Here is a 22950-nt window from a genome sequence, read left to right on the forward strand (position 1 = left end):
TAATTCTGGGTATATCTTTTGCAACTTTAAAATCAATCTCAGATAGGGGTGCCTGGGTGGCTCAGTGGGGTTAAGCTTTGGCTTAGGCCATGATCTCGTGGTTTGTGGATTTGAGCCCCGCATTGGGTTCTGTGCTGACAGCTCGGAGCCTGGAGCCTGTTTTGGATTCTGTGTCTCCCTCTCTCTCTGCCCCTCCCCTGCTTGTGCTCTGTCTCTCTTCTCTCTCAAAAATAAACATTAAAAACATTTTTAAATCAAACTCAGATAAAAAAAAATATAAACTCAGATCTATGGGTCATGAATCTCATAAGTGAATATGGGAGTCTAGATCTTTTAAGGGGCAAAGATGAAAAAATCCAGAATGTTATTAGAATAGAAAGCATATATTTGTATTTGAGAGCTTCTCAACACATTTCTGCTATGCCCCAAAGAACAAGAGAAAGGATGGAAGAGTGGGGTGGGCTAGGGGGCGGAATCAGGTCATGAATTCAAGATAAAAGACACAGGGTCCTTGAGCTCTAATAAGTAAGAGTAGATCCTCAGGGTTTTTTGAGAAATTCCTCCCTCTCCTTACTGATAATTCTTCTGTTTCCTTGGACTACTATCAGTGTCACAAGCGAGGTCAATTTTCAGGATTCTGACTCGACAATGTCAACTCTGATTAATAACAGAACTTCTGAATATGGTGCGAAGTGCTTCTTACCTTCCAACTTTCAGATTGCTGGACTTAGGCCAGACGGAGACACAATTCCCTGATTAGTGACCTGCAGATGTATATTAAAGAATGACTCGCATAAGAATTATGTTAAAATTCATTAACACAAAACCTAGTACAACGTGAGGTTTCCGAAAGGTGCACAATTTTTAAAACTGCTGAACTAAACCAGGAAGGCAAGTGTTCCTCGTGGATGATGGTTCTTATTGTGAGAAAGGGAGCTGGGAACTGCCGTGGCTATTCATGATATTTTTACGGGCTTCACTACAAATTTCAAATCTCTAGCACAAGAGAAGAAGCCAAGAGAAGAAGTCTTCTTCCACAGCAATACTCTTTACCACCTGATATTCAGAGGCACTCAAGAGCATGTGTGTTCCTTGTTAGCAGCCGCTTCTCAGTAATTTCTCAAATGTCTATAGAACGTCAAGTCTCGTCACACATGGGCTCTCAGTGTCCTCACCTTAAAAGGAGAACTAGTACCCAAACTGTGATCTGTGATTCTTTAAGATACTTGTAAATTCAGTCAAAATGTCAAATCATTATGTTCAAAGAGGAAAAATCAGGATTAAGTCAGATGAAGCAAAACAAACAAACAAAAAAATGATGCTTCATAGAGCTGTCTCTCTCTCTCTTTCCTTCCATTTCTGAACCGACTTTCATATTTCTCTTGAGCCCTTTATAACTGCCCTCTCTGTGGTTTTCTCAAATATTTCACAACATACTGCCATTATTGCTTTCCTGCCCCAGATTAGAACCACCACAAGGGAAAAGCTATGTTGTTTTTCTAAACACCTTCTTTTGTAAGGAGAGAGAGTACCTGACAGATAATGGTTGACAGGTAATAGTCATTTAGTGAATGTGTAATCAAAGAGTGAGAAGTACGCAAGGTGTTAATGATTATGGGATTTAGCCTTAAAGAACAGAAAGACGAATACTAAGACGGGGGAAGTAGAAAGGGGTGGGATTTAAAAAAAAAAAAGCGGGGTTAATGTTATCATTTCTGTAGGTTGAGAAGTTGATGTGGGAAAAATAAAAGGTGACCATGCCCGCTAACAGTAATTCATTCAACAGGGTGAAGGATTTTACCCTCTTTACGGTGTTGCATTTCATCACTCGCATCTAGGGTTAGCAAAGTTTCCTGCGCTAGAGTTAGATTTGAGTTGAATTAAGAGATTCTTACCCTCAAAATGTAAGTGGTCTGTATGTATATTTGTATACGTACACACAGGTACAGTCATTCCTCATTATTCATGGATTCCATATTTCTGAATTTGCCTATTTGCTAAAATTTATGTGTAATGCTAAGATCAATACTTCCGGCACTTTTGCAGTCCTTCACAAACATGTGCACGGTGGTAAAAATTTGGGTCCCCTGTCACACGTTCTCCACTGAGGTCTGACAAGCTGATGCACTGTCTTCTTGTTTCAGCTTTTAGAGTGTAAATGAGTGTCTTTGTTGCAGTCTATTTAGTGCCACGTTTTTTTTGCATTTTTCTGCTCTGGTTTTTGATTTTATCATAAAATGGTCCTCAGGCAGGGGGCACCTGGGTGGCTCAGTTGGTTAAGTGTCCAACTTCGCTCAGGTCATGATCTCACAGTTGGTGAGTTCGTGTCCTGGATCGGGCTCTAGGCCGACAGCTCAGAGCCTGGAGCCTGCTTCAGATTCTGTGTCTCCCTCTCCCTCTGCCCCTCACCCACTCACACTCTGTCTCTCTCTCTCAATAATAAATAAACATTAAAAATAAATAAATAAAGAAATGGTCTTCAGGTATAGTACGGAAGTGTAGTCAAGTGCTCCCAAGTGCAAGGCTGCGAGGGAGCTTACAGAGGAAACACGGGCATTAAAGAAGCTTTCATCAGGTATTAAGAATCAATGATGGGGCGCCTGGGTGGCTCAGTCGGTTAAGCGTTCGACTTCAGCTCAGGTCATGATCTCACAGTTCGTGAGTTCGAGCCCCGCGTCAGACTCTGGGCTGATGGCTCAGAGCCTGGAGACTGCTTCCAATTCTGTGTCTCCCTCTCTCTCTGCCCCCCCCCCCCCCCCGTTCATGCTCTGTCTCTTTCTGTCTCAAAAATAAATAAATGTTAAAAAAAAATCAATGATACATATTAAATAAGGTATTGTTAAACACAGAACACACATGAAACAAGAAAAGGTCTTGATCAGTAACTGAAAATGTCCTGGCCTCTCATGAACCCAACCTTGTATTTTCCCTCCAGAGCAGTGTTTCGATATTTGCTACTTCTGTGTTCACATCGACTTTATAGAACATAGCTACTGCAGGTAATAAGAATCTACTGTATTCATTAATTAATAACCTACATTCAATAATTAATAACCTGAAATTAATAACCTACATTAATTAACAACCTACATCAAAATGTGAAATGATGTATCAAAGTTTAAGCAAAAGGCTGATGCAAAAATTGGTAAAAAAAAACAAACCCAAAAACAAAAAACGTCAGGGAACTTTCTTCTCTATAGAGAAGGCAAGTTTCCTCTCTATTAGCTATTAGTTGATTCTTTAACTGCAGGAAAAAAAAAAGCTTGACTGGAAACAACCAGTTATACTGTGAAATAAAATACAACTTTATAACATCACTTTAGTATTTCTAAAGGGTAGAAAAGAAGCTTTAAAAATTGTATTTGGAGATAATCTATATCCTGATGCGACTTACTACCAGAAGCAGAATCTTCTTGTAAGCTTTGTACACAGAGGGACATGAACCATGCAGGAAAGCAGGAAGTCTAATTTTTACATTATGAATAATAAGATGAAAACATCAAAGATATAACTTAGTTTGGTTAATTTCCAAATCTTTAGAAATACTGGTCCTTACTATACTATTAATGTGAGAAATATCTTTTAAAGGGGATAATTGCTCTCATGGAAAAAAGCAAGTTTACAAGCTACCTTTAAACTGAATTCACATGATATTTTTCTTTAATTAGGTTTCTGTGTATTAGGAAATAAGTATAGTTTATAATGAAGTATTTAGCAACCCCCTTTAAAAAATTTTTTTTTAATGTTTATTTATTTTTGAGACAGAGAGAGACAGAGCACGAGCAGGGAAGGGGCAGAGAGAGAGGGAGACACAGAATGTGAAGCAGGCTCCAGGCTCTGAGCTGTCAGCACAGAGCCTGATGTGGGGCTTGAACTCACGAACTGTGAGGTCATGACCTGAGCTGAAGTTGGATGCTTAACCGACTGAGCCACCCAGGCGCCCCTAAAATTTTTGTTAAAGGTGCTTAAAAAAATCTTTTTTGAGTTTATTTATTTTGAAAGAGACAGTGGGGGAGGGGCAAAGGGAGAGAGGAAGAGAGAGAGAATCCCAAACAGGTTCCTCACTGACAGCACAGAACCTAATGTAGGGCTTGAACTCACAAACCATGAGATCATGACCTGAGCTGAAGTCAGACGCATAATTGACTGAACCACCCAGGTGTCCTTATCATCCTCCTTTTATGAGCAAAAGGTTGTGTATATACAACCAACTGTGGACCTACTGCCCAGCTTAAGAAATAAAATATCACAAATACATTAATGTTGTCAATTATCATTACCAACTACAACCCCCTCTTTGTCTACCTACCACCTGTCACAGAAGATGATCCCTGTGGATGTGAGGTTTTTCATTCTCATGTATTTAAAGGTATTTTTTACATATCATGTTTTTGACCCACTTAAAAACAACTTTTATAATTCAGAATGAAAAAAAAAAAAACTCAACAAGGATGCAAAGTCTAAAATGCATAAGCTTTAAAACTCATCAAAGCCTTAAGCCCTAAATTGCCTTAGCACACTGCAGAGAGAAGATGAATACATTCAAGGGAAAAAGAAAGTTAAGTACTTATTTTATATGTAAAGTTAACTGAAATGAATGCCAAGTTTTTTGTTATGGTGACCAATCGCTGTGCTGCCATGTTTTATTAAGCAATAAAAAAAGAAATCTCACTTAAAAATATGACATAAACTTGTAAGAAACTATCACGACCTTCTGAACTTCAAAAGTAAAAATATTCTCGTTTGCTGATCTTATGTTGGCTGCAAATCAACTTTTTAAGCATGTCTCTTGATACCTTAACTTCGTGAAAAACAAATATAAATGGTAGAGTCCTATAAACAAGTGAACCCCAGAGCCTTTCCATGGGGGGGGACATATGTGACTGAGGAACATGGTGGTAAGCACTCTGATGGTTACCGAGCATCATTCATTTGGTCAGTGTCTTAAGCACTGGCACAATTAACTCCGTTTTAAATCAGCTGGGATTTATATCTTTTATTATAGAGCTGATCCACGACCTTGAAGGGAGATCTATAAATATTTGAAAGAGACTAAGTAACTTCTCTTTGGATTACAATGCTCCTTACCTGGCCATGCTCTGTCTTAGTGCCAGGGCTAAACCAATGGCTGTAGAGGAAAGAGAAAAGGAGTTAGCATGAACCTAACTACAAGCACATGCTCTCACATGATCAATCTGCATGTGCTTTAAGAAACGTATTCACCACCAACAACGGAGCCTTAAATATGCTTTATTTTAATGGATATTTCATGTAATTCTAGACTTACACCAATTTTGACAGAATTGTAAGAGTGCTCATAACCCAGTAATTTTCAATTTAATAAGCAAACTCAGTTAGAATTACATTTCCATTTAATTATGTTAACATAAACTGCTGGGACTGTATCCATTTTATGAATCAATTCTGGTTATAAAATCTTCAAATGCTATCATTTACCACAACTTAATTATAGCATCGTTACAACAAATTATGACTTCTGGATTGCTGGAGTTTTAAAAAACATTAAAAATACAAGAATATTATATCCTCTGGCTATGCCCCCAGGAACAATCACGCAAAGCCCTTGAATCATGTGAATTCTGGAGCATCAGCTGAAGGTACCTTGAACCTATTCCTTCCATTGTGATAACAACTTGGGCTCTGGCTGTTGTCAATGACAACATTCAAAATATAGGAGTCCCTGCACAGTTGAGCCTTCCCTTCTCCCGCTGTCCTTGCCCTGCATGGTCCACCTATATGATTTCGGCTGCTCCTTGGATCCTTAATACTTGACCCATCTGCTGACACCTTTTCAATGGGAGTGGTTATTAGCTATGTGCCCAGTCCTTTGGCAGTATTCAGCATCAAAACTACTTGTAAACACCAAGGAACAGGAAATCGAGAGAAATTTTAGTGGCAAATAAGCCACTAAAAGCCCACAGGGAACGACACCAATATTAATGCTATTTGTTTTTTTTCGAGAACAATAATATTGGGTATTTTTATGTACCAAGTACTCTTTAGAAACATGACATGTATTATTTCTTACCCTCGTCAAAACCTTACAAGGTCATTCTCATGTTCCAGATCCAGAAATGAGACATTAGGCTATTTGCCCACAGTGTGCGTTCAGAGGACAAGACACTTCTATTACAAAGTCTATTTCCTTAGACTTCTATGTAATCTCTAGCCTCTGTGGTACTAACACCTGGGAATAAACAGCCTCTACATTCGTAGGAGTTGTCTATGCTCTTCCTGGAACACTTCTTAAGCTCCAAGACAGTGATGCTCTTTGGCAGGTCATTCTACTTTGACGTAGAAATGGACGCTCATTGGTATCTGTAAATGACATCTGGGTTAATTACCAACTAGAAGCAAATTATTTATTGCAGTTATCTGGACAACTTGACTAATGCATTTCCCCTCTGTTATGGACTGTGCCTTTACATGACCAATGTATGATTTACTAAATCATGATGTGTAAGTGAATCCATTCAGAGTTCAAGACAGACCAACAGATTTAGCATAACAGAGCAAAACTATCCATCGATATGTTTTTCGATTACACACTATGATTAACTTTTGAGAAACAACCACTGTTTATGTTTTAGTATAGTATCAGAGAATATCCACAATGATCTGAAATGAAAAGGCTATTAAAATACTCCTTCCTTTTCCAACTAGTTATTATCCGTGAGGCTGGATTTGCTTCATGTGCTTCCACCGAAACAACAGATTACCACAAGCTGAAAGTGGAAGCAGCAACGAATCTAAACTGTCATCTATGAAGCCAGACATTAAAGTGATTTGTGCAAACAATGGCACATTCTCACTAATTTTTTTTTGTGGGGGAAGATCGTTAATTTTCATAAAAACATACTATTTGTATTATCATGTAATGGGCTTCCTGTATATATTTTTAAGTGTTTATTCATTTTTGTGAAAGAGAATGTCAGCAGGAGACGGGGAGAGAGAGAGGGGGACAGAGGATCCAAAGTGGGCTCTGAGCTGACAGCAGCGAGCCCTATGTGCGACTCAAACTCACGACCGCGAGATCGTGACCTGAGCCAAAGTCAGATGCTAATCCCCTTGAGCCACCCAGGCGCCCCTTTTAGTAAATACGTAAATACCTCAAATATTCCTTTTGTTACAAAGCAAGTCTTCATCTAGCTGGTTCACTAGCTCAGTGAACAGCAGTCCCATCCTTCCAGTGGACAACTCAATTCAGCTTGGATACCTTTCTCTTTCATATTCAGACCTTGCAGCAAGTTGCAAGTTTTCTTGTACCTACTAACTCTAATCCATTTATCACACTGAACAGCTAGAGTGATGCTGGAGCTAATTCTTGAATATTTAGTTATTCACACCCTTACCTCAAGCAAACAAATAAATAAACACAAGTGAACCAAAGTCTGAAGTGGCTTTGCACTGCTCCTAGGAGAAAGAATCCCTAAATGGCCCCCGACGCTTAGCATCGTGTCTTTGCCCAACGTTTCACTCAGTAATCCCTCCTTCTCTCACATTCTGTGCTCACTCGCTAGCCTTCCCTTACACTGCCTGAACAGACAGTAATTCTCTCTGCTTGAAATGCTCTTCTCATCCCCATTCACTTGGATCTTCGAGGTCCCATCTGAAGCTTGTGGTATGTAAGGAAGCCTTCCCTAGCTAGATGTCTAGTTGCAATTCGTTTTTATTTATTTAATAAAAAACTTTAATGTTTATTTATTTTTGAGAGAGAGAGACACAGAGCGTGAGCAGGGGAGGGGAAAAAAGAGAGGGAGACACAGAATCTCAAGCAGACTCCAGGCTCTGAGCTGTCAGCACGGAGCCCGATGTGGGGCTCAAACTCATGAACTGCAAGATCATGACCTGAGCTGAGTCGGATGTTTAACGGACTGAGCTGAGTCAGATGTTTACCTGACTGAGGCACTGACAGGTGCCCCTAAAATTATTTTTTAAAAAGTTATCTTTTAGAGTACTTAGCTCACTAACAATGTGTTTGTGTGTTAGTGTCTAGATACACATTTATGCGTGTGCTTCCTGATTAATGTCTATTACCTCTATTAGGCTGTGCCAGGAGAACGGTGATGAGCACATAGTAGGCCCTCACAGATATTTTCTGAATGAATAAGTAAATGAATGACTTGAGATACAGGGCAGAGTTTTAACAACTAGAGGTACCATGTCACTCTATGAAACGGGAAGAATAATAGCACTGGCCTACATGGTCTTTAGGATTCTTTTGGGTTCTCATGTTTTGTGGACCAGATGACCAGGAAGTAAAAATATCCCTCATTCATATATTTTTCTCTGGAACTAAAAGTCAATTGTAAAACAATGCCCAAGAGAGCCTTCTAGAACTTCATCTCTTTTATTAAACTACAAATGTAAATCCAGCCTGGTGTGGTTGCTAAATCATGGGTTTTAGAATCAGAAAGATCGAAGTTTGAATACTCTGGCACTTACTAGCTGGGTGAACTCTGACAAATTACTTTTATTTTTTGAGTCTTGGAGCAATAAATGATTTATAAGAGAACTATGCATTTGGTTATTCAGGTGATCTAAATGTATTTCTCATATATATTTGGTCTTCTCCCATGATTCCTGGCTCACAGCTCCCCAAACCCTTGGAATTTCCAAAGCATTGAGAGTGAAAAATTGTTATATTAATGAGGTGGCTTTTGGACCCTACCTAAGGATGGGAGCTAATTGTCAAGGGAACCAACCTTGGATTGGATCTCTCCAATCCAAGAAGTTGGATCTTTCAGTCCCAATTCCTGACCTCTGGGGCAGGGAGAAGGCTGGAGGTTGAATCCTTCCCCAAGGCCAATGATTCAATCAATCACGCCTATGTAATAAAGCCTCCATAAAAATCCCAAAAGGCAAGGTTTGGAGAGCCTCCAGATAGGGGAGCAGGTGAAGATGTGGGGAGAATGGCTTTCCTGGAGAGGGCATGGGAGCTCCACACCCCTACTCCGTACTTTGCCCTATGTATCTCTTCCATCTGGCTGTTCCTGAGTTATGTTCTTTTATAATAAACTGGTAACCTAGTAAGTAAAACATTTCTCTGAATTCTGTGAGCAAATTAAATAAACCCAAGGAGGGTGCTGTGGGGACCTCTGATTTACAGCCAGTCGGAAGTACAGGTAACCACCTGGACTTGAAATTGGTGTCCTCAGTTGGAGGCGGTTGTTGGAACCTCCAATTTGCATCTGGTAGGTCAGAAGCATAGGTAACAGCCTAGGTTGGTGAGTGGAATCTGGAGGTGTGGGAGGTTAGGGGGCAAGGCAGTCTCGCGGGACTGGACCCTTAACTTGTGGAATCTGATGCTATCTCCAAGTACCTAGTGTCAAAACCGAGTTGAAGCAGGACAGCCAGCTGATTTCCTGGAGACTTGCTTGTTGTCGTGAGGAAAAGCCTCCCAACATTTGGTGACCAGAAGTGTCAGAGATGAAGTGTTCTGTATGAGTGTCAAAGAAGACGTAAGAGAAGAAAAGGTAGGTAGGAAAAATCTGAGTTTTTCCATTACATTTGTCTTCCTCATCTATGCAATAAAATGAAGCCCACCTCTCTTTACAGTATTGGAAGCTTAAACAAGGCTAGGAACTGGCATAGAGGAGGTGTTTAAAACAAATATTAATTTTCTTCTCCTGTAGTACACAGTGGAATAGAGTAATATGTGAACTTTTATTCTCTGAATTTTTGTGAGAACTACCTATTTATTCCTAAATGTCAGTAGAGACAGCAATGTTCATACGTAATATTTACAGGTTCCCCCAACAGGTTTAGCATGTTATCAAATACATAATAGATGCTGAACACATTGGTTTTTTTAATTGACTTTTGGTTGAGCAGAGTATAGTGTGTGACTTTCCAAAGTCAAATTATCTATAAAATGGGGGTGTCATCACTGCTTCAGAGAGGCACTAAAAACACTGGAGAGACTGATGCATATGAAAATACTCAGAAAAATAAAATACACTATCCAGATAAAGCATTACCATCATCATCATCATCATCATCCTAAATGTTTTATACCCGGTTTAATAATTTGTCTGTAGTTTACATAAGTAGCTTGAATAATACCTTATATAAGAAGGACTGTTCTTATCCTTATTCCATAACCAAAAATTATGACACATGTAAGCTAAAATGACTGTCCAAGGGAAACACAGTAAATCAGAGGAGGAATTGATCGGGTATATTTTATTTATCTCAATCTGAAGTTAAAGCCATTTTTACTATGAAGCAATAGATGCTAAATTTCAAAGTATAAAAGTATTCCCAATGAACTAACCTTTAATCCAGGCAAATCTTGCTTCAAGCAAACTTGATATTTATACAAAAGATAAGATAAAGTGTAAATATTTGCTTTATGAAGGAATTCATCATAGGATTATAGGTAGTTACCCACTTGCATTTAAAGTAAGTTTTGATTTACATATAATGCCTCAGGTAAATGTCCTATACTTTAAAATAAAATAAAAGCAAATATGGATATCATTTAAAAGTCAACTAATATTTCATATTTACTCTATTTATTAATTTTTTTAATGTTTATTTATTTTTGAGAGCGAGAGACAGAGACAGAGAGCTAGCAGGGGAGCAGCAGAGAGAGAGGGACACACAAAATCCGAAGCAGGCTCCAGGCTCTGAGCTGTCAGCACAGAGCCTGATGCAGGGCTTGAACTCAAAACTGTGAGATCATGACCTGAACTGAAGTTGGATGCTTAACTTACTGAGTCACCCAGGCACCCGTTCATATTTACTCAACTTAAAAACAGGTATCTCATAAGTGAATGGAAAAAAGGAAAAAAATTCTGGAACCATTTCGAGTTAGTCCAGAAAGGAAGGTAGAGTGAATAAAAAGTAACCCCACAAGAAGCCTTAAATATTTTTAAAGAATATGTAGTCATATATTTTTTCTGCATATTAATATTTGTATTTTCAGAAAGTCAACAGAATAATTAAATGTGAATTTCAAAACTTAACATGTTATTTTTTCTTAGAACCTAGATACAGATTTCTCTGCTTTAGCTGGATTCAGGTTCTTTTTTTAAAAAAAATTTTTTTTTTCTTTTTTAGTGTTTATTTACTTTTTGAGAGACAGAGAGAGGCAGAGTGTGAGCAGGGGAGGGGCAGAGACAGAGGGAGACACAGAATCCAAAGCAGGTTCCAGGCTCCGAGCTGTCAGTACAGAGCCTGATGTGGGGCTCAAACTCATGAACACTGAGATCATGACCTGTGCCAAAGTCAGAAAACTGACTGAGCCACCCAGGCGTTCCTGGATTCAGGTTCTTGTTGCTTTTTGTGTACCTTTCTACGGTTATTTTAATGGCTGTTTCATTTATCTGGGCTAAATATTTTCTATTAAAAGAGACCTAAAGTATATTACCAACTGGACTATAAATACACAATGTATACACAATTATAAAGAGTTATGCAAAATATAAATATGTGACTAGTACAATGTTAAGCATTACTTTATTAAAACAATCAGACTTTCATAATGCTGCAAGGCTTCTCAAAAACCACACAGATACCTGTGTCAGTTTACCTTTAAGACTGAGATTTCCACATTCTGAGGGGTGCAGCAAAGTTGGCTGTTCACCAAATTTCTATAAGTAATTCTTTTTTACAATTGAAATTATTGCCAAATATAATTTTTATAGAAACTACCCAAACTTTTATTGGCCAACCTCCACTACTCTCATAAACTGAGCTGAAAACTTTGAGTGAGGTGCACTCTTGCATATTGAGCACCACGCTGGGCATTCCTTCTATTAAGGAAAAAACATCCTTTTTCACTTCCCAGCTCAGCAGCCCTTTTTCTTTTGAATGGTCATTTCTAGGCTGCTCTCCACTCCCCTTTGTTGATCATGCGAGCCTATAACCACATAGTTTCAAAACTGAAGTTCCTAAACATTATTATGTTAGAGCCTGTAAAACAGTTTTTCCTTTACTCATTAGAATCTGTTAAGTCTGAAATTCTATGAAGTAAAATTAATTTAAGTACTCCTATTTCAGACTGTTTAGACGGTGATCTTCTAAAGCAAAACAAATATTGACTTAGACGAATCACAGTTAACTGAACGAAAGTAGTTTACTTCCAATTAAGAGTTCCTGAATATTTAGTAATTTAATGACCATTTCTAGCCATTCGTCCAGGTCAGTTATTACAGCTTGGAGGTAAACTGTAGAAGCGATCACACAAAACCACGGTTAATCTGTGCTTTCCCTATACTTTTGTGCCAGTGGCAGGAAGGGGTGAGTCTTCCCATCACTAGCCAGTAGTGGAACTGGGTAAACTTGACCCCAGAGCCTATGCTTTGATGTGTAAGGCATTCTGCTGTGTACTATAAGAATCTTAAAGAAGAATGAAACGAAGTCTCTAACTCATGGTCCACTAAGGTGAATGAAACATGTGTATAGCAACTATGTTCTAGAGAATAATGTGATAAATACTATAACCAAGTAGAGATAAAAAACTAAAGGGAGAACGTAGAAGGTATAGAGAATTGCTGGTGGGAATTTTGTGGAAAATTCCAGGGATTCCTTAGAGGACATTGTGGCTGATGTTGCCTCCTCAATAGCCCTGGGACTGCCTACTTCTCCAGACGTCTGGTAATGTCGGTAAATTAAACTGCGATTTGTTTAAACCATTATTCGTAGAACATTCCATTACTTTTTTCTGAAAGTCTATACACACCGGTCTTCAACCATTTCTCAGTGCATGTTGTCTGATGCAGTTATGAAAAAATCTTCACATATTTTCAGTAGATATCTAAAATTTTTCACCATAAAAGTTAAATATTTGCAAATATTAGTTTCTATCAATTACATATGTTAACATTTTAAAATAAAACCATCATGCCATTCTTAAATATACCCATTGGAGTCCAAATATCACTGTGGTTTGACATCCACCATCAATGCATTTAAAAACAAAACAAAACAAAACACCATGACAATCACTTCTTTAAAAGTTGAAAATTTTACATGGCTTATTTTTCTCCTTGAACTCCTTGAATTTCCAATACCATTGTTGCACAGAAGTTTATCCTAATGTAATATATTTTTATGCTGAAAAGCCATATATTAGTAACCCTGCCATATTCCTCTGCAACAATCATGTGTCTTATCTATCTGTCTATCTATCTATCTATCTATCTATCTATCTAATTTTCTTAAATTTCTGTGACTATAAAACTAGAGTTTTAAAATTATTTTGATGAAGTGATCAGCAATACTGATTAAGGTTAGTTGATAACAGTTATTTAAGATCTGAAAAAGTTGTCACTGGTATTTAATTAATGAAACTAACATAAGTGTGTTTTGATAGTTCCAAACAAAAATGAATACAATTGTATTAGGAATAGCATAATAAACTTCTCCCCAAACTAGTTCGTGTAGTCATTGATGAATATTACCTTTAACATCAATTCTATTCATATTTTTTATTTTTATCAATTTGAGTGCTCAGAAACCTTGTTCACATAACTTGGTAAATGGAAATAAAAAAAATCTGGTTAGAGCAGTTATTTGATTACTGAACTCCTTTAGAGATTTATACCAAAAATCACACAATGATTTTTAGATAAAGGAGTATTTTTAACAATCTACCAGCTGCTGAAAACAAAGAATTAGAAACAATCTACCTAATTTGCAAAAGGCTTTGTAATTTGGTCATTAGATTCAATCTGTCCACATCAATATCAGCACAGTATTTGGAATGTCCCTCTGTTTGAAACCCAAAAGGATTTTATGCTGTGAAGCAAGGTGCCAAAGGGTAGGACTTGGGGGTGAGGGGTGTCTTTTTCTTCCAAAGTTGAAGAAAGGCAGTTGTGAAAAATAGGAATCAGCAAAATTGCAGGGGCTAATGATTTCAGAAAAGAAGGTGTGTGTGTGTGTGTGTGTGTGTGTGTGTGTACACATGCAAAGGAATCCGGAAATTGACTCCCTTAAAATTCTTGACCAGGGTTCCCTAGGAAATTATTTGCATAACTTGAGGGTATAAATACCTTGTTTTTTCTACTATGAGACTGAATCAGTTTTATGTATCTGATTTTATCATAGGGAGTAGGTTGAATGAAAGTATGGACTTAATTATCTGGGCAAGAAAGTATCTAAAACTACATCTGGCCAACTTTGAACACTGACCATATACTTTCTCTTGTTAAAGGAAATGGTAGAAAATTTCACCTGTTGCGTTTCCTTCCCAGGACAATGAAACAGACAAACTGAAGCAAAGTGTGGTCGGTTTTGAAACTGACTAGAGAAAGAGACTAGTCCCCAGAAGGGTACCAATAGGTAATTCAGCTGGGGCTGTGTGTATCTATGTGTAGTACAAAGTGTGCTTGTGTACTTACTTATTTGTGTAAAATAAAATACTCATAATGCTGTATTCTGTGGTGTCACCCAAAACGAAACTTGTAGAACAAAGCCTACAAGGCACCTTGTTCATTTGCCCTACATAGTAAGGGGCAGGCCTGAAGAAACGGATGAAAATATAGGTTCGTTGAAAGAGGTACTCTCAGCGTATAGATTACAATTCAATTTTAATGAGAGACTCATAATTAGGGAGCTGCAGGTGGGATGATCTGGTTTGGAATTCCTATGTGGAGGCAGGCAGTGGCATGGAGGTTAGACTTCACGGGGCCTTGACTACCATGACTAGGGCTCTGGTCTAGACCTTCCTCAGAGTGCCTCTCTGACAAAGAGGGTGAGCACGCTGACTAGAGGTTTCTTCAAGACTGGTACCTATCCTCTGGAGGTCACTGTTTCACATGGCGTCAGGGCAGAAGTCTTTAAGCTAAAAGCTAAGTAAGGATATAGGAAGAACATCAAGGCCAGTAGCATTTCCAGGCAAGGAATTGCAACCACAAACACAAGAGAACCTACTCCATTTTTGAAGGAACCCTAATGCCTAAACAAACAACTTGGCCACCTTTGACTTTAGTCTGTGACTTTAAATTCCTGCTGATGTCCACTAACCAGAAAGGGGCTGCTAGGAACTAAGATGGTGACAGAGGAGGCTACTGAACTCCTTTCTTCTATGAACACACCATTTTCTAGCTATACATGGAATAACTTCCTTGTGAGAAATCCAGAAACTAGTTGAGTGACTCCTATACATTGGGAAGATGAGAAAACACCCATGTCAAAGTGGGTAGGAAAGGCTGAACACACTCTCACCATAAATCCCACACTGGCACTAAGCCATACACTCAGGAGGGACCCTCCAACTCCCAACTTCTCCCTGAGGAGCAAATGTTTTGGAAGACACATTTAGTGTCCCAACTTTGAAGACTCCCATCCTTGGATGGGGCCCCAAAACACCTCACTCTGAAAGCCAACGGGGCTTGTGTTCATGACACTTACAGGACTATAGTAAACAAAGAAGCAGTTCTTAATGGGCACGTAAGCACTTACCACAGCAAAAGCAGTTCTAAGAGGGAAGTTTATAGTGACAAATGCCTATATTAGGGGGAAAAAAAACCTCAGATAAACACCTTAACTTTACACCTCAAGGAACTATAAATAGAAGAAGAAACAAAGCTGAAAGCTAGCAGAAAGAGGAAAATACCAAAGGTTAGAATGGAAATAAATCAAATAGAAAAGACAATAGAAAAGATGTATGAGACTAAAAGCTAGATTTTGTAAAGATAAAACTGACAAAGTTTTATCTAGACTAAGAAAAAAAGAGAAAAGACCCAAATAAATAAAATATGAAATGAAGAGGAGACATTACAACTGATAACACAGAAATATTAAGAATCCTGAGAAACTACTATAAACAATCACACGCCAACATCTTAGAGACTATAGACACGGATAAATTCCTAGAAATATACAGTCTACCAATTTCAAATAATAATTAGAAAATCTGAACAGATCACGTACTAGTAAGGTGATTGAAGCAGTAATCAAAAAAACCCCAACAAAGAAAAGTCTAGGGTCATATGACTTCACTGGTGAATTCTACCAAACATTTAAAGAATTACTAGGCAGTCACTGCAGTTCACTGAGCTCCACAAAGTCAGTGCTGGGCAAGTGAGAGCCAGACAGGGACTGGGTGATTGTGTGCCTCACTGAAGAAAAATAAGTCAACACAAGCAAAGACGATCCCAAGAAGCTGTGTGGCAAAATTTCATCCTATCTTTCCTCGTGCGAATTTGCCAGGAGAAGCACAAGAAGCACCCAGATGCTTCAGTTAACTTCTCAGAGTTTTCTTGCTTTCTTTCCTTTTTTTTTTTTTTAATGCTTGTTTATTTTTGAGAGAGAGCACAAGCAGGGGAGAGACAAAGAGAGAAGGGGACAGAGGATCCAAAGTGGGCTAGCTCTGCACTGACAGCAGTGAGCCCGATGCGGGGCTTGAACTCACGAACTGTAAGATCACGACCTGAGTCGAAGTCAGATGCTCAACCAACTGAACCACCCAGGTGCCCCAACTTTTCAGAGTTTTCTAAGAAACATCAGAGAGGTGGAAGACCATGTCTGTTTAAAAGAAAAGAAAAGTGTTTGAAGACATGGCAAAGGGGGACAAGGGCCATTAAGAAAGAAAAATGACAGCTTCTATCCCTCCTACAGGGGAAACCAAAAAGAAGTTCAAGGATCCCAGTCAATGCACCCAAGAGTACTCTCTTGACATTTTTCTTATTTTGTTCTGAGTATCGTCCCCAAATCAAAGGAAAGCATCCCAGCCTATCCACTGGTGATGTTGCAAAGAAATGGAGAGAGAAATCTTATAATTCTGCTGCAGATGACAAGCAGCTTTATGAAGAAAGGCTACTGAGCTGAAGAAAAATACAAAAAGGAGGTTGCTGCATAGTGGGCTACGGGAGAGCCTGATGAGGCAAAAAAGGGAGTCATCAAAGGTGAAAAAAAGAAAAAAAAAAAGGCAAAAGAGGAAGAAGACAAGGAAGAGGAAGAGGATGAAGAAGAAGATGATGAATAGGTTGGTTATAGCCCAAGTTTGTTTTTTCTGGTCTGTAAAACGCTGAACTCCCCTATACACAACTCCTTTCCTTTTAAAGAAAAAATATTGAACTGTAATGGTGTGCAAGTTATGGTTGCAAAGTGTAGTGTCTTTTTTTGTATAGTTAACATACTACCAAATGTGTCTTTAGATAGCCTTGTCCTGGCAGTATTTTTAGTAGCCAGTAACTTTGCCTGGTACAGTAAGAGGGTTGTAGACCGGCATGGAAATTTACAGCAGGTTCTTACTGGTGCACACCACAAATTAGTTACAAATGGGCACTGTACTGAACTCATCTTCTCTTGTCTCTGAGGCAACTAATAACAAGATAATTGTTCTGTTAACTAAATACCACTCTGTAACTGCAACAACAACAACAAAAAACACAAAACACAAAAAACTAAAAAAAATCCTGCAGCTGTTCTGTTGACATTCTAATGCTTCCAAGGAAATACAATTTTTATGTTGAAAATAAATAAGAAAGAGCACGAATCCTTCTCAAGCTCTTCCAAAAAATAAAAGTGGAGGGATCACTCCCATACTATAGCACTGTGAGACCAGCATTATATTCTACATCAAAGCCAGATAAGGCCACTATAAGAAGATTATAGGCCAATATCTCCGATGAATATAGATGCAAAATTTTTCAACAAAATATTAGCAAACCAAATTCAACATTACATTAAAAGGATCACAAATAATGACCAAGTGGAATTTATTCCAGGGATGCAAGGATGGTTTAACATCTGCCAATCAATAAAGGTGACATACCACATTAACAACATGAAGGACAAAAATCATGTGATCATCTTAATGGCTGCGGAAAAAGAATCTGACAAAATTCAACATCCTTTCATGATAAAAACTCTCAACAACTGGGCATAAAAGGAATGTACCTCAGCATAGCAAAGGCCTACAACTAGCACCATCCTAAATGGTGAAAAACTGAAAGCTTTTCCTCTAAGATCAGGAACAAGACAAGGATGCCCATTCTCGCTACTTCAGTTATTAAGTATTAGCATTAGTATTAGTATTAGTATTAGTATTAGTATTAGTATTTCGCAACTTAGTATTGGAAATTCTATCCTGACCAGTTAGGCCTGGGGAAAAAAGGCATCCAAATCTGAAAGGAAAAGGTAAAATTGTATTTGCTTGCAAATAACTTGATGTAATAAACAGAAAACCTAAAGACTCTACCAAAAATCTGTTAGAATAAAGAAAATCAGCAAAGTTGCAGGATACAAAATCAAGAGACATCAATCAGTTGTTTCTAAAACGAACTATTAGAAAGAGGGATTATGAAAACAATGCCATATATAATAGCATCAAAAAGAATAAAATGCTTAGAAATAAATTTAATGAAGGAGGTAAAACACCTGTACGCTGAAAAGTATAAAATATTAGTGAAGGAAATGGAAGAAGACACGAATAAATGGAGAGATATTTTATGTTCATGGACTGGAAAAATCAATATTGTTAAAATGTCTATACTATCCAAATTAATCCACAGGTTCAACGCAATTGTTATAAAAATTGCAATGGCAGTTTTCACATAAATAGGGGAAAAAAAATCCTAAAATTTGTATGGAGCCACAAAACACCCCAAATAACCAAAGCAGTTTTGATAAGGAATAAAGCTAGAGACATCACACTTCCTAATTTTGAGCTATATTACAAAGCCATAGTCATCGACACAGTATGTAACTGGCTAAAAACAGACACAAAAATCAGTGTCACAAAATAGCCCAGAAATAAACCCATGCATTTATGAGCAATTAATTTTGACAAAAGAGTCAAGAATATACACTGGGGAAGGATCATCTGTCCAATAAATGGTCTTGGGAAAATTGAACAGCCACTTCCAAAAGAATGAAACTGGAGTTCTATAGTATACTATACACAAGTATCAATTTAAAATGGGTTAAGGACTTGCACACAAGATCTGAAATCTTAAGACTCCTAGAAGAAAACATAGGAAGTAACAAGCTCCTTGACACCGATCCTCACAATGAGTTTTTGGATTGACACCAAAGCAAAGGTAACAAAGCAAAAATAAACAAGTGGTACTACATCTAACTGAAAAGTTTCTGCATAGCAAAGGAAACCGTCAACAAGATGAAAAAGCAACCTATGGAATGGAAGAAAATATTTGCAAACCACATATCTGATACGGCGTTAATAGCCAAAATATACAGGGTACACGTACAACTCAATAGCAAAAATCCAATAGTCCAAATAGAAAATGGGCAAAGAACCCGGATGGATATTTTCCCAAAAAAGGCAAACAAATAGCCAACAGGTACATAGAATGGTGCACAACATAATTCATCATAAAGGAAAGGCAAATAAAAATCACAATAAGATTATCAATTCATACTTTTTAGAATGATTATTATCAAAAAGACAAGAAAGAAAAACTGCTGGTGGGAATGTAAACTGGTGCAGCCACCACGGAAAACAGTATGGAGCTTCCTCAAAAATTTAAGTCGAACAGCCATATATTGTCCAGTAATTCTGCTTCTGGATATATATCCAAAGGAAACAAAATCACTCTCTTGAAGAGATATCTGTACTTCACATTCATTGTGGCTTTATTCACAGTGGGAAAGATATGGAAACAACCTAAGTGTCCCTCAATGAATGAATGGATAAAGAAGTTGTGATACACACACACACACACACACACACACACACACATTGGAATATTATTTAGCCTTAAAAAGAAGAGAATCCTGCCAGTTGCAACAACATGGACGGACCTCCATGCTAAGGAGGGCATCATGCTAAGTGAAATAAGCCAGACAAAGGTATGTACTGCATGGTATCATAGAAACAGAGAAGAATAGTGGTATTGTGGGGCTGGGCATGCAAGTTCGAGGGGGAGGTGAATAAAAGGGCACAAAATTTCAGTTGTAAAATGAGTAAGATCTGAGGATCTAATGTATAGTATGGCAACTGTAATTGACAATACTGAATTGTATGCTTGAGACTTGTTAAGAGAGTAACACCTTCAGTGTTTTCTAAAAAAAGAAAAAAAAAAGGTAAATATGTGAGGTGAGGGATGTGTGAATTCAATGGTGGGAATCCTTTTACGATGTATATGTGTATCAAATCATCATGTAGTACACTTTAAGTATATTACAATTTGGGATGTTTGGGTGGCTCAGTTGGTTAAGCATCTGACTTCAGCTCAGGTCATGATCTCGAGGTTCGTGGGTTTGAGGCCCACGTTGGGCTCTGTGCTGACAGCTCAGAGCCTGGAGCCTGCTTCAGATCCTCTGTCTCCCTCTCTCTCTGCCCTTCCTGTGCTTGTGCTCTCTCAATCTCTCTCTCTCTCTCTCTCTCTCTCTCTCTGTCTCTCAAAAACAAACAAACAAACATTTAAATAAATAAATATATTACAATTTTATTTGTCAATTATATCTCAACTAAGCTGAGGAAGGAAAAACAAAACAAGCAAGCAATGGGCTGCTAGAACCGTGCACTAGCCTGGAAGTGTTCCTGGTGCAATGAACATGTCAGTCGTGATCTTAGAGTATAAATAATAAGGAAGGGCGTCCAAGAAAGTAGAAAAAGGAGAATCGCCTGCCACATTGGATACATGGGTTTTAGCAGGCTGAGTGCTGAGTGCTGAGTGCCTCACTTCCCGAATGGGAGCTTCTGCTGAAATAGCCCGCCTTCTCCACAATTCTGTATTGTATCCACGGGTGCTTTAAATTTATGAGTCACTGTACTGCAAAGAGCCATATCCAGGTCTGATTAAAACTCCATGCCACTCGGAGGTCTTGGAGGAGATTTTGAGATAACTGAAGTAAGTGGATGAGATTCTGAAGCGGGGTCCTTCGGGAAAGACAGGGGAGGTATTCCAAACACATGTATGTATGGAGAGAAGGGTTGTGTGTGCATGTTGAGGAGTCAATGATTTGCATGTGACAAGTCCTGTTAGGAGCACTATGTGCCAGACCCAAGTAATCAATCATGACTGATCTAAAACTTTGCCAGATACTGGTTCCCTAAACTCCCTTGCAACTTCGGGTGACCAAATAACCCAGTTCTGGCCAATAAGAGCTAAGGAAAGGTGGGTGAGTGGTTTTGAAAGGAATTTTGCTTCTGGCGGAGAGCTCCTAGCACTGGTCCTTTCCTCTTCTTCTTGCCTTGAAAGCAGACATGACATGTGAAGTTATAGGCATGAGGCCATAACTATGAGGGCATAAGAAAGAAAGGTAAATATGGTATTATGTGTTGAATTGGTCCCCCAGAAAGATAGGCTGGAGGCCTAACCTCTAGTAGCTCGGAATACGACCTTATTTTTGAGATAGATCTTGACAGAGGTAACCAAGTTCAAATGAGGTCATCTAGGGTAGGTTCTACTCTGACCTTATAAAGTGTCCTCATATTTCTGTTCCTGCGTCCTTATAAAAAGGAGAACTGTGGACACAGAGACAGATACACACACATGGAAAAGGCCCTAGGAAGATGGAGGCAGAGATTAGTGTGACACAGTAGGAGCCAATGAGCGGCAGAGGCTGGCAGAAACCACAGGTGTGGACAAAGGCCTGGAACAGCTTCTCCCTCCAGCCTCAGAAGGAACCAGCCCTGCTGACACCTGACCTTCCAACCTTCAGAACTGCCAGACAGCACATTTCTGTCGTTTAAACCACCGAGTTTGTGGTGCTTTGTTACAGGAGCTCTAGGAACAGATGACGAAACAGAAAATCGGAAACAGTCTGGCCCGTGATAGTAATTTTACGCCACTGAGAAGCCTTAGGGCCACCTCCCTCCTGACTTCTTATGTGAGAAACAAAATAAAACCTTTCGGCTCAGGCTATTGTTCGTTTCGTATTGTATTCTGTTACTAGTATCTAGTACGTTCTGATAAAATGGTGGTTTTCAACCAGTCAAGACTGATTAAAGACAAATCAGATTTTTGAAAGATCCGGGTAGGAGAGAATCCAAGAGAAAAATCCTAGGGCAGTGATGCAGAGGTCATATTTAGGGAAGACAGGCAGACCAGGGAAGACAGTTGGACCATTATCTAAGAAGGAGAAATAATGGATCAGGCAGAAAGGTACTGGAGTCAGATCCTGAAGAGCTTTTAATAATATGCTAACGAGGTTTTTCCACTGTCAAGAGGCAATACTGGGCGTTTACAAGTAGGGGAATTAAAGAATCAGAATGAACTTTAGCAAAAGTAAGCACTATGTACTCAAAGAGTGAGAACACAGAGACAGAAAGATTCACTAGGATCCTGTACTAATATAAAAGATAGCAGTGCTTATTTAAAGGAATAGAGCAGGAAGTGGAAAAGATGGAGTCAGCATGAGATACTGAAGAGACTGGACCGGACTGGTAGCATGGAGGGTGCAAGGTGGTGAAATGACTCCATGTTAGTCCTGAGTGTTGACAGAATGGTAATCAAGCACATTGGGTAACCTCGGAAACTCTAAAAATAGTGACATCTGAGTTCCACTCCTAGAGAATCTTATTTAATTGATTAAGAACCACTGGGGAGATTCGTGTGGAATGGATGTCAGGGGCACACAGTGAGGGTCATACCTGCTAACTGGAGAAGCAGTACTCAGTTGACATTATCCAATTTGCCCCATTTTACATTCACACTTTCATATCTGCATTCACTCAATTACTATTTTCTGTCTACTAGGCACTGTTAGCACCGGACTCCAATAGTGACAAAGAGATTTGTCTGCCCTCAGAGCATTTACAATCATTAACAAATGCAAGTTTTGGTTTAAAGATGGCTCCATATCTACTTGCTAGTGGTTTTGATTCATGTCGGAACAAAAAGTTAAGTTAATATGTATAAATAAATAGAGACGGCCGCCTGGGTGGCTCAGTCGGTTGAGCGTCCGACTTCAGCTCAGGTCACGATCTCGCGGTCTGCGAGTTCGAGCCCCGCGTCGGGCTCTGGGCTGATGGCTCAGAGCCTGGAGCCTGCTTCCGATTCTGTGTCT

General features: G+C 38.8%; 1 protein-coding gene across 3 annotated transcripts in view; it reads right to left on the bottom strand.

Annotated features, from left to right (window-relative positions):
* GPATCH2 (G-patch domain containing 2) overlaps positions 1-22950 on the bottom strand; it is a 175953-nt gene that overhangs the window by 45003 nt on the left and 108000 nt on the right. For all 3 annotated transcript variants that reach the window (XM_060644373.3, XM_078441041.2, XM_060644374.3), the window contains exon 7: positions 5089-5128. In XM_060644373.3, coding sequence (XP_060500356.1) covers positions 5089-5128 — 40 coding nt within the window. The remainder of the gene's footprint in view (positions 1-5088; positions 5129-22950) is intronic.

The sequence above is a fragment of the Panthera onca genome, chromosome F1 (genome assembly GCF_046562875.1).
Source record: "Panthera onca isolate mPanOnc1 chromosome F1, mPanOnc1 haplotype 2, whole genome shotgun sequence".
NCBI classification, from domain to species: domain Eukaryota; kingdom Metazoa; phylum Chordata; class Mammalia; order Carnivora; family Felidae; genus Panthera; species Panthera onca.